This window comes from Olea europaea, chromosome 16 (genome assembly GCF_002742605.1).
Source record: "Olea europaea var. sylvestris chromosome 16, O_europaea_v1, whole genome shotgun sequence".
Taxonomy (NCBI): domain Eukaryota; kingdom Viridiplantae; phylum Streptophyta; class Magnoliopsida; order Lamiales; family Oleaceae; genus Olea; species Olea europaea.
In genome coordinates, this window is record NC_036252.1 from 11,970,478 (window position 1) to 11,983,540 (window position 13,063).

The window sequence follows — 13,063 nt, forward strand, 5'->3', positions numbered from 1 at the left end:
CTAGTAGTCGTCCCTATAGTTATGTCCAATGGCATAACTCCCTTAGCTGAAGTTGCTTCTCCATTGAAGCTAGTGAGGATGACTTCTGTAGGAATCATGTCACCCTCTGTCTTTGCGAACTTTCTCATCATCCTAGATAGAATGGTGTTTATAGCTGCTCCATTGTCGACAAGCACTTTTGCCATTGGGACGCCGTTAACTAGAGCTTTAACGTATAATGGCCTCAAGTGTTTAGTCAATTTCATGGCTGGCCGTTTAAAAATAACATTTTCGGCAGGCTCTATTTCTACTTCCTGCTTGTTTTCTGTCGAATTATCCCCCTGTGATAAGTTGACGTGCAGTATATCACGCTGATCCTCTGTCTCCTGAACTTCCTTTCTACTTCTTTCTAATGCTTCCTCATCAGTTACCCAACCTGTGGGAAGGGGCATTATTCTTGAAGGTGACCCATACTTTTCAGAGCGAGGCACTCTCTTCTTCCTTTTGGGTGTCCCGTACAGTACGTAGAAATCGAAAGGACGCCCAGATGGTTCCCCCAACAAGTCTACTTCGCGAACTCCCTCTCGATGTAGTTGCTTCAACAGAGTATTGCGCGATACTCCTCTCTTTCTTCTTTCTGCTTCTAGGTCGATTTCTTCTTCAATATCTGTCATCCCGTCGTCCTCTTCATCTTTGTAGGCCTCTCTAGAAGTCTGACCTTCTTCACATACCAGTACGCAAGCTTCTCCTTCGTTGTCCTCCCTCTCTTCTTCTTTTTCTTTATTCTTGAATTCATTGGCCAGTAAGTAATTATTGGCCACGACAGGAGGTAACGTACCAAAGTGGATGGTAAGGGGCTGATCTTGATCTTCTCCATCTCTTCTGTCTCGCTCGAACTTTCATCTCCCAGAAGAAGTTTCTGGCAGTTCCTTCATTGATTCATCTGTACCGGTCTCTTCACTATTTTTGAGGACATTTTGATTGACTACCTTGAGTAGTTTAGGCGCTTTAGGATGTGGCACTCCCTGTTGCTGCCTCACCATCCGTTCGTAATTTCGTTGGAAATGTCTTTGTTGGGTCCTAGGCATCTCATCGAAGGGTATTGCCCTTCCTGCATTGTACTGGAATGAATGCTATACATTTGGCCGGCGAGGTTGCGGCCTGAATGTTCTTCCATTATCTGCTGGCCTGAATTGCCTTTCAAAAAGCGGTCCTCTATAGAATGATGTATCTCACCCTCTACCAGGCTGAGTGTTTGGGAAGAAGGTAGGGCGATGAGGATGCTGCCATGTCCCTGGTTTCTCCGTATTTCCATTCATTTCTCTTTTACACCTTGCACACAGGATGTCTTCGTCCTTTTTTGGTTCTTTCCCCTTGATTCGCTCAAAGACGCTGGGATGTGGTCTAGGATCCTCTTCTCCATCATCTACGACCAACTTGAATTTTGGCAACTTGTTTTTGAATCCAGATGTCACCATGTTTACTCCAAGTGGCTGTGGGAAAGGATTTTCGTCCACTGCCATCTTCTTCTTATCATCGAACGTAATTCGTCCTGATTCAATGACATCCTGCAATACATGGCGGAAAACCAAACAATTGTTAGTCAAATGTGACTATGCATTATGCCACTTACAATATTTTTTACCCTTAATTTGTTCAGGGTCTGGCGATTTGTGCTTATCGCTCAACTTTATCTGCTTATCCCTATATAATTTATCAAATATAAGGTCAGCTTTGGTCACGTCGAAAGAGAACGTTCTAGCCTTTATGTTTCCATCTGTTATGGGCTCATTTTTGCCCGATGGTCTAGGCTTGGCCATTATGGGACAAGTATATGTATCTCCTTTGACCAATTCGGCCAAACACATTTCGGCCTGGTCGTATGACTCGTCACTGATGGTATGAACATCAAAATTTGGGTCTTTGTAATAAGTCCCTTTACTAGAATTTTTCATCTGTTCTTCCTCTCTTATCAGTCGTTCATACCTAATCACATTCGCACTCAACTGGAAAAGGTCAGGAAATTCCTTGTCTTGGAATTTCTTCTTTAAATCAAAGCTCAAGCAGCCCTGAGCGATTTTGACAAATTCTTTTTCGGGCAGAGGTACAAAACACTTGCTTCTTGCTGTCTTGAACCTTTGGAGAAAACTTTCTGCCCATTCGTTCGGCATTTGACGTAGATTCGCTAAATCAACCAAAGTGACTTCAGACTCAGTTTTATAAAACTAAGCGTGAAATAAATGTTCCAATTGTTGCCATGTTTGAACAGAGTTCGCTAGCAAGTTAATGAACCAGGAGAAAGCTACTCCTGTTAACGAACTAGGGAAAAGCCTCATTTTATGGTAATTGGTTACATCACCACTTTGCAATGTGAATCGCCCTATGTGTTCTAGAGTAGACACCTCTCCTAAACCGGTAAACAGTGAGAATTCTGGCACTTTGTACCCTCTAGGCCATGGATATGCTTGGTCTACCCAATCAGGATATGGCTTTGTGTAAGTCGGCCTAATGACGGGACGCACCCCAAAAGCCATCTGATCCTGCACGATTTCCATAATCTGATTCCTCAACATGACATTGGGATCATATGGAATTCCTATAGGCTGATTAACCGGTTGATTTGCATTAGGTCTGATGTTTGGTCCTTGATTGGCAACAAAATTACCATAATTAGGGCCATTACCATTGGCCTGAACATCTATTCCCTCATTAACACGTGGGGTGTGCTGTCCATTGTTTAGGACATTATCTCTTATGTTTTGATTACCCCCCAAGTTATGCGTACCACTACCATTGTTCTGATTTGGCACTGCAGTACCCCCTTGGTTTGAAGTAGAGGGACCAAAAAGTGATTCTACCCCTTGATTCGGATTTAGGACTGAGGGATTATGTCCCACAATTGTCCTAGTTTGAAAGTGATTTCCAAGAGGTATAACCGGTTGACATATTTGGCCTACTAACTTATTCATTGTTTCGCTCAACGTGTTTAGTTGTTTGGCTATGTTGTCATAGTGTACATTCCCATTTTGAGTAAATCTTTCCATATTATGAATACTTCGAAGATTTACCTGTTCAACGACGTCTTGTGTGAGTTCTCCAAGTAATGCACGCATGGTTCGAGGACTCAACTCCGTCATTGGTTCGTAACGATTGTTACTGCTCTGATTCTGTCCATCTGTTCGTGGAGAGGCATGCTGCTCCTCATATCGCTCGATCATAGACTGGATTCCTCCCTAACTTGCCGGTTCCTTATTGGATCTCTGAGGCATATTGTTTCACCTTTTGTATTTTCAACACCAAACACCACTGTCCCACTGGGCGTGCCAAATTGTTTCGTGCGGGTTAGTCGCTAACAATTAAAAAGGATCAAACGATTGTGTAAGGGACAAACCTCTTGAGACAAAGTCCCAAAAAGGGATGTTCTTTTATTGGCGATGACTCTACAATTGGAAATTAAAAACAACGTGCCTCTAAGGGGCGCAAGTACACGAGTTATTGAAAGAAAAGTGTTTAAATTTAAGTTAAGGAAATTAAAATTACACGTTCTCTGTTCGAGAGTTTTTGATTCGGTCCTTTGCTTCTATGTCTTTTCTCCCTTTTATACTTCATGGACGATCTCTTTGTGATCAACCGCCCTAAAAACTGCTTGATCGTCCTATAACTGTCCACTTTCCTCGTAATGGCCAACTTGTCATGAAAACTACCTTTTTTAACTGCTGGCATTACTCTTCATCGTTCAACCGCTTTTGATTGAATTCCTTGAATCGTGAAATGTGTTAGGACTGCTTTAATAACTGCTTTGATAACTGCACTTCTTAATAACCACGACGCTTTATGTTTGTTAAGACCTTGGGCGACTTGAAGGTTTGGGCGAAAATAGAGTAACAGCTCTGGGCGACTGTATGGCACTCCATTCGCTCAGATTTTGGGCGACTTGCAAACTTGGGCGATGGCGTTACCACGTTCTTGGGCCTCCCTATTTGAGCCTTCATCTTGATTTGTTTGATTGGGCTTCATTCTTTGAGCTATCTGATTTGGGGATCCTCCAATTGGGTTTCACTCCTTGGGCCGTTCGATTTGGGCTGAATTTTTATGTGTCAACAAAGACAAAAAGAATAAATTAGAGAAAATTTATTCAAACTCACCAACTGATTCGAGTAATTAATCAATTTATCATTATAGCTCGTAAAATTTTATCTTACTAAGTACTCACACTATATCATTTTGAAACCGATGATATCAAAATTTGCACACCATACTCATTTTGCAACCGATCATATCAAAATTTGACGAGTCGAGATTTTTATCTCGAATTCTACGAAATTTAGGATTGATGGCTAACTTTAGTTTTAGAGACTATGAATATAATTTAGTTTAAATCATTGCTTTATAGCCCATTATCATTCAAAATAGCATTTAAGTTTTTAGAGACAATATTTAATAAATTTGCAATTAGAGAGAAAAAAAAAATAAATATTGAAGAATTTAGATCTAGCTTACCAACTAGTTATAAGTTCTACCAAATTTCCACCATTCTTGCAGGAGACAGTGACTTAATAAATTCGATAAACCTCATAATTTCGTAATTTCATAAGCGTGAATTAAATGTTTGAACACAATTACTTTATATATTTTTTAAAAGAAAATGAAAATAAATCGATAAGTATTTAAATTTCATCAAAGTAAGTACCAATATTGGGAAACAAATTTATAAACCACCATTTCATAACATAAGATCTAAAATTAGTTCAAAATTTGATGTATCAGACTTTTTTTCTTTTTGATTATTACCTTAACGTATTTTTGATAAATCAACACATCATCTCTTTTTAGTAAACGAAAAGGTGTTCACTGTGTAAGACATCGAGATGTTAGAAAATGTATAATAACTTTTTGTTTATTCAGAACAAATGATATGTTGAAATAATAAACAGCATTATTCTTAAAAGTTTACTTGGAGTGGACCGGACCGGACCGGACTTGACTTCCATAATTATTTCCTTGATTTCGGCAAACACTGTTCATCTTAGTATTATTCAACATTGTAATGTAAGCTAGATAAGTTAGTTACACCAACTAAACGTTTTATAGAACTCAAAAGTCACATAGAGAGAGAGAGAGAGAGAGAGAGAGAGAGAGAGCCAAATTTCTTGATTGGGTTGCTCTGAAAATGACGCGCTACCCATTTTGAAGTCTTAAATAGTTAAGGGGGGCATTTTTAAGAATATCAAATTTTAAGAGTATGAGTTGAAAAGTATCCATTCATTTGAATTTAGTGCCAAGTTATCTATTATACCCTTAATGAAAAGTTACATTCTGAAATGGTATTCTCGATATTTTAAATGTCGTTCTCGACATTTGATTTTTTTATTAATTTGCCACGAATTTTGAGAAGTGATTTTCATGAGAAGTTACATTAAAATATATTTCTAGACATTTCATATGTCATTCTCAACATTTGAACACCATTTCATTTGTCTAGAATGACATTTCATTTTAAACATGACATTTTTTTATATTTAAAAATATCGTTCTCGACATTTCTGAATCAATGAAAAACATAACATTTATTGTGATTTGACATGTATACTTTTTGAAATAAATATGGCAGGTTATGTATCAAACCAATAACAATATTACAAAAATGTCCATTTTTTTTTATTTTAGTGTGGAATTATAAATTGTTAATAAACGTATTTTGGTTTAAATTCTTCCAAATTAGACATTTTTATAATGGTAAATATTTTTGTAAATGACTAGATAAAAATAGACATTTTGTGAAAATACCTCATAGTTAAATTAACCTCTACTCGCGGAAATTTAGGTAATTAATAGGGAGTGGAATTTGAACGTCATACGTTTGGTTTGCATATGAATCAACATCACATTAATTGACACTATAATTACCTTCAAAAATCATTTAAAAAAAAAAAAAAAAAAAAAAAAAGATGTTTCCAGTAATGGGTTCATTTCAAAAATAAAAATTTTAGGTATGTATAGTTTAAAATACTATGTACCACAAGAATTACATTGATAAATAAATTAAAAATAATTTTCAATTTAATAGTAATGCTAATAAGCACATGATTTCCCATTCCGACACGCCACTACACTGCTGTCGTAGGCATATCCGACCAGCCGACCTATATCTATGATGTCCAGTCCAATAATCAGGAATTCACGTTCAAAAGTGATTGAATTGATATATAATAATTTCATCACAAAAGATAATAAATCAAAACCCCTTCGAAAATGCAATTTATCCCCTACGGGCCACATGGCATCATTTTTCCCTAAACCATAAATTGGAAGCATTAAGCAATCATCATGCCCAAATTTTACCCTTTCTTGTTTGGACCACGTTTGACACCAAATCAATTGATTCGGAATAAGTACGGTTTCACATGTTTTTAACGTGTTATTTTTCTACCAATATATGTGATTGTGATATCAAAGTATATGTTTTGTTTGGTAAGAATCTTGATAATTGATTTTTTGACCGTTAAAAATAAAATTGGTCATATATGTAAGAGAAGAATTCAAAAATAATGATTAGAATAGTGAAATAACGGTTAAAAATTTGATTTTAATTGACTTAAAATCTGTATCAAATAAGCACTATATATGTTTCTTGAGATGACGTTGAGAATATTGCTTTAGGGGGGATTGATTGTATACTTAGCTTCCTTATCGTTACGAGTTCAGATACGTGTTTAAAAATAGGAGTAATACGGCCAAAAACTCTTGTATACTTAAGTCAATGAAATCAAAAAATCACTCAAGTCAAGTAGAGATTTAGAGAATTACATGAAATTTTGTACTCGTTATGAATGAAATGAACCTCTCCTATAGGGACTGACCCAGTCATTCTCACTTCAATCAATTTTGACACAATTTTGGGAACGGGAGCCATAGAAGTGCTTTCATGCGATTTCTATTGGCTAACTTGGACGTCACGTCGCAACAATCATTTTCTCTATAGTGTCTTTTGAGCTTGGTATGGTTATTGGCATCGTGAGTGATTGTTCTAATTGATTTTACGTCGAAGGTAAGTGTTCTGTGCTTCAATCTTGGAATGCTAAGTTGAATTTTGTCCAAAGGATGTTGATTTTGCTATTTGCTGGTCCTCTAACTTGGCCGTCACATGACATGTTCAATTTTAACTCTTATAAGATAACGTAATTCAATCTTATGTGTCTTTTTGATTATCTTTTTGTTAAGTTTTTCATAGATTTAATTGTGAAAATCACAAAAAGAGGACGATAGCAAGCTTAAAATAATTAAGAGTAGCACTATCGAGTTTCAATTTGATTTCTCCAGAAGGGCAAAAGCAACACTATGATACAATCACGGATTTGGATAAAACTTAGATCAATTTAATTAAGTTGCTTGAACTGAAAATTAGAAATAAGAAAATCATATTTTTATGTTAGCAAATTTATTTAGAAAAAATAAAATAATTTCACTTATTTAAAATAAATAAATTTAAAAAATTAAGAAAATTCAATTCTTGTTTCAGATACCCATTTGAATATTTAACCTAAAAAAAACTACTCAATTCGATTCGATTTAGGAATTTTTTCCAGCCTTAAAAATAACAATGCTCATTGTAAAATCCTACACTAAAACGACATCATTTCAACCCCACGTGACAAACCCATACAGCTAACGCCGTCTACTTACGTGCAACCCAACCGTCCACCTCTGCCGTAGAAAATGACTCTCCTTGGCTAACGCCGTCTCTCTCTACTTTTCTACTGCCAGAGACCCTTCGCCTGCGTATACATACAATATTATACATTAACAGAGAGAGAGAGAGAGAGAGAGAGAGGGTGGGGAGAGGTAAGGACATATATACATACATTTACATTTAGAAAGAGAAAGAGAGAGAGAAGACGAAAGAGTGAATCTGCATTTTGCTTTACAATTTCCATCACCACTACTCTTATCCGAAGCAAATTCACCGCCACGTTTAGTATTGCTTTTTCTACTCAATTTGTTACCAGAATGCACATCTGAGATCTCTGTATTTACAAACAAATCAAGCTTCTGGTTTAGCTCATTCGTGTGAAAATGAGTGTGACGTCAGAGGACGAGTCTGAAGAGAGATGCGGGAGCTACAGCCTGAGTGCTGATATCAGTGAATCGGAATTTTCAAATAGCGGCTCATCGTGTCGGCGGTACAAGGTAGAGGAGGAAAACGGAAGCGCCTCGAGTTCAGGAGCCTTGTCGCCGATCTCAGCTGTTGCTAGCTCGGGGATTCCGGCCCCGGTTGTGCGGCCTTTCATGTTCCCGCTGATTGGCGGGAAGGATGCGGTAGTCTGGGATAAGAAGCCGCAGAAGTGCGACGCCGATTTGTCAGGTTTTTATTTGGTTTGATTTTATAGTCAGTCAGTGGAACTTGAGAATATTTTTCTTTGGAGAATTGGAAGTTTCAGGCATTTTAATTGTATGCTGGAAAAATCCTACTGTGTTCTATGTCTACTGTTCATTGTTTGTTTCATCTGCTTTGAAATAACTTGAAGGCTACATCTAATATAACTCTTATGCCTATGATTTGCAATTTTTCCTTCATTTATCTTCATACTATTTTAGTCAATAAAGATTTGATTTATTAGTATACTAGAAGTTTATTTAGTTGTATAACATATTGGCCTACTTGATGGATAGTGGGGCTTATGGATGTTTTGTTAACATTGTGTTTTCTCATATTCTGTTCACTCTTAGATATTGAGATGATGAAGGAGAGATTTGCTAAGCTTCTTCTTGGTGAAGACATGTCTGGGGGAGGTAAAGGAGTTTGCACTGCACTCGCCATATCAAATGCCATTACTAATCTCTCTGGTAAGTCACAGTATATGGTGTATATATTTCCATACACCTGAGTATGTAGGCAAATAAGATCTGAATGCTTGGTCTAACTTTGTTTGAAATTTTTTGGGTTATAGCAACTGTGTTTGGCGAATTGTGGAGGTTGGAGCCAATGGCACCTCAGAAGAAGACAATGTGGTGCAGAGAGATGGAATGGTTGTTATCTGTTAGTGATTCAATTGTGGAACTAGTGCCCTCTATACAGCCATTTCCCGGTGGAGGCACATATGAAGTAATGGCAACAAGGCCACGATCTGATTTGTATATGAGTTTACCAGCACTCAAGAAACTCGATGCTATGTTGATAAGCATTCTTGACGGATTTCGTGATACAGAGTTTTGGTATGTTGATCGTGGGATAGTTGTGGATGAGTGTGAGAAGTATTCTTCAGCGGTATCTGGTGGCAGGCCTTCTATTAGACAGGAAGAGAAGTGGTGGCTCCCTTACCCAAAAGTTCCTCCAAAGGGATTGTCAGATGATATGAGGAAGAGACTACAGCAGTGCCGTGATTGCACAAACCAGATATTGAAGGCAGCTTTGGCCATAAATGGCAATGTTCTTGCTGAGATGGAGATTCCTGATGCCTATTTGGAAACATTGCCCAAGGTAATTTTACCTTATACATGGTTATTCCACCATGTTCCTTTGATGTGAACATGAGAAGCACATTTTGCTTGTGGGCATCACACTTCTTTAGAATTTTCGTCATCCTACTTAGCATAGCATTGTATTCTTGATGATTGGATCTTTATTTTGTCTAAAGGCATAAGATTTCTTCTGTAATCTTGAGTAATTCTACCAAAGCTAGCTTGTCAATTTGCAGTCTTTATATTTTTCTTTTTGTCCTGCTTATCTTGTAAACTTGGATATTTGAAAATGTCAATGCTAAATAATATTGGATTCACTTAGATTTGATTGCATTATCGTTCTTCTACATGTATTTTTTTCATTTCTGACAATACTTTGTACAGTTCCATTTAAAACCTAATTTGAAGGTCCATCCATACAAGAAATAGCAGATATTAGCCCCTTTGCACCTTTCTTTGGTAGGTACAACACCATAGGATTAAATTTTCCAGGACTTCTGCACCCTATAGAAAGATGAAATGAAATTTACAAGAGAAAAACATATATACTGCTTTTGACATGGAAATTGCGAGCTTACAATAAACCTTTTTAACCCTGATGCTATCTTTGAAGCGAGGAGGATTTCTGTACAGTAGTTTATTGCTTGGAAATTGTGAGAGTAGAATTGCATGGTAAACTAACTATGCTATTTTTTAGTTCTTTCCATTTGTTGTTATACTTGTTAGACATTTTGAAGAATAGGCTGACATATTTATACTCTTGGACAGCTGGGCCTCGAATGTCTTTGGCCTTGCAACTCTGCTTTTTAAAAGTGCACAATCTATTTGTACATCATATCTATTGTTCGACACTTTATGCCGTAGCATCACTATGGTGTCTGCAATGCAATCGACAGAGTCATATTATCATTAAATTACATCATTTGGGATTCATCTACAATTCATTAATTTTGAAGATAATTTGCTTGTTTTGTAAAAGATAGATGTCATATGCCAACCTCTGCTTGACATAGAAAGATTCAGTGGGTTGTGAGGGACTATCGAAATTTTGTTCACTCATTCCCTTCCATGTTGGATATGAGCTGCAAAACACAGTACCAGAATCACTACAAAGGTCATGGTTATCAAGTCTTGATTTGACAAAAAGTAAACCGGTGTTTTGTTGCAGTAAATCTTCTACAACCACCTATATGAGAATTTGGACAGAAATATGTGTTTATGCCATCGTTTGTATATAAAAAAATCTGAGAGATTCATGATTTATGTTTTCTCATTTATTTACCATTTGCCGTTTCAGAATGGAAGAGATTGTTTGGGTCATACCATCTACCGATACATAACTGCTGATCAATTCTCACCAGGGTGTCTGCTTGATTGCCTGGATTTGTCATCCGAGCATCACACACTAAATGTGGTAAACAGAATTGAGGCAGCTGTGCATGTATGGAAGCTGAAAGAAAGAAAGAAAGAGCCAAACCTTAAGAAATCTAAGCGCAAGACATGGGGTGGTAAGATGAAGGGCCTTGTTATTGACGGTGAAAAGAACCAATGTCTGGTACAGCGAGCTGAAACCTTACTGCACAGCCTAAGAGTTCGGTTTCCCGGTCTCCCGCAAACTGCACTGGACATGAACAAGATCCAGTATAACAAGGTAGTTATTCTATGTTACTTTTCAATGTTTGAATGCTTATAATGGTCAATTAAAGTAATTTTAATTCCGTTAGCACGGTATGAAAATGAATGTTTGCTTAAACAAAACTTTCCTGTTTCCTCTGCAGGATGTCGGGCAGTCGATTCTAGAAAGCTATTCAAGGGTAATGGAGAGCTTGGCGTTCAACATAATGGCGAGGATCGACGATGTTTTGTATGTAGACGATGCTACCAAACGCTGTGCTGCAGCGGAGTCCTTGTCAGTTTTCAACAGAGGAGGTTTAAATGGACTTCCTATCCAAAAGAAGATGTCACCAAGTCCCTTTTCAATTCTGCACACCCCATATACCTCTTCGTTTGCAACTCCAACATTTTGTTCATCTCCGCCATTAGCCAGTAGCCAAAGGAGGTCTGTTTCCCCACAAACTGACTGCGATAGAGTATGGTCATTTGCTGGAAATCTTAGTGCTAGAAGAGTTTCTCGGGATGCCTCGGAGCGTGACTGATTCAATTTCGTGGATAAAGGCTGTTAGGAGTACTAAAATCCGGAAATTGGTAATTTCATATTACCATGTATATTATGGCATAGGTATATTTTGACAGTGGTTTAACTGAATCTAGTTAATATTGGCTTACGCTGGTTTTATTTATATATGTAATTAATTTAGGTATCCTAATTTATGGATTAAGGTTCAATTATCCTTTGGGCACTTGAATCGGCAAAGAAATCTTAAATGGAGGAAATTCTCTGGAAATTTCAACTTCATGCGAAATGTAATTCACTTAATCCACATTCGAGAGACGTGGCCACTGCAATGAAAATTTAGACAACGATTCAAGCTTTTCCTGCCTTGATATGGAATACATGCACAATAACAGTGTTACCAGTTCTAATTTGCCAATATGAAGAATACTCATTATTACATAATTCAACAGCGCCTTGCTATTTGTACAGAGAGGGTTTCACAGAACAGACTCATAGGGGGAGGGGGAAGCAATTTTTTTATCATTTTTTTCACTCGGATCCCATGCAGGTCTCATGTGAATGTGAGAATCCGTCTAGAAAGTGGTAAACCATTTTTCTGTACAAATGGTATTTTCCAATTCAACAAATGCAATTGAATAAACTTTCTGAACCATGCAATCATGATACCTGCACCACGATTTGAGTTAAAATGGTTAACCATCGATAATAGGGTCACCAAGTAAGATGGAGAACACCTAAATGAGGCCAATACTAACACACTTGACAATAATGTTTATGGTCGATAATCTTGCGAACATTTAGTTAATACCACGACCAATGGGATGCAACCAAACAATCATCTCACACGACATCTCTCAACATCCTACAAGGAGTTATCAACAAAGAACCATGATCTTATGTTCTCATGAAAGATTTGTTATATCGGTTTCCCCTAACCGAGATGCCCACAGTAATTTCTGGAAAACTTTGGTTACCTGCCCCGCGGGATTATAACCACTTTTTGCTACATCGCCTTGACGAGATCTTTATATAGGAAACTCAATATATTACAAAAGGAAATTTTTCCATATCACACACGTTTCTACTCCCCTTCATATTTTCTTCCAAAGAACACGTTAACTTTCTCCCACACCAGCAGACAAATGGGCATGAGGTTCCCAACCTATTCCATGTGCAGGTTAGCAGATTGAGTTCTTATCACAATGACAGCGTATTAAATCAACCAGCATCACCACCTATCCACCAAAATCCCAATCCAACCCTTCTAACCCCTACAAAATGGACACAAAACGAGCTCATCTCCATTGAACGGAAAAATTTAATACTGGAAGATTGTCTTTTAAATCAAATATTTTATAAGAGCAGACAGTTCAACGAACCAAAAAATGGCTTCTTTATTGGCTTACTTCAGCTGTATAACTCTTGATACTGTCGAAATAAGTTAGCTTCTCATGCGAAGAAGCTAAGCCAAACCTGCTTTGCACTTTG

At 37.4% G+C, this 13,063-nt stretch overlaps 1 protein-coding gene across 1 annotated transcript; it reads left to right on the plus strand.

Moving 5' to 3' along the window:
• The first annotated feature begins 7,879 nt into the window (after positions 1-7,879).
• Positions 7,880-11,852, plus strand: LOC111412126 (rop guanine nucleotide exchange factor 1). Its single transcript, XM_023042903.1, has 5 exons — positions 7,880-8,341; positions 8,707-8,823; positions 8,928-9,457; positions 10,736-11,089; positions 11,217-11,852. The coding sequence occupies exons 1-5, from the start codon at positions 8,053-8,055 to the stop codon at positions 11,592-11,594; spliced, it is 1,668 nt and encodes a 555-aa protein (XP_022898671.1). The 5' UTR covers positions 7,880-8,052; the 3' UTR covers positions 11,595-11,852.
• The last annotated feature ends 1,211 nt before the right edge of the window (positions 11,853-13,063 follow it).

What these genes read in the sequence shown, in the direction of transcription:
- LOC111412126 (XM_023042903.1), top strand. Translation starts at nt 8,053, where the DNA reads ATGAGTGTGACGTCAGAGGACGAGTCTGAAGAGAGATGCGGGAGCTAC. An exon ending in GTGCGACGCCGATTTGTCAG is followed by an intron (nt 8,342 to 8,706) that starts GTTTTTATTTGG and finishes GTTCACTCTTAG; the next exon opens with ATATTGAGATGATGAAGGAG. An exon ending in TGCCATTACTAATCTCTCTG is followed by an intron (nt 8,824 to 8,927) that starts GTAAGTCACAGT and finishes TTTGGGTTATAG; the next exon opens with CAACTGTGTTTGGCGAATTG.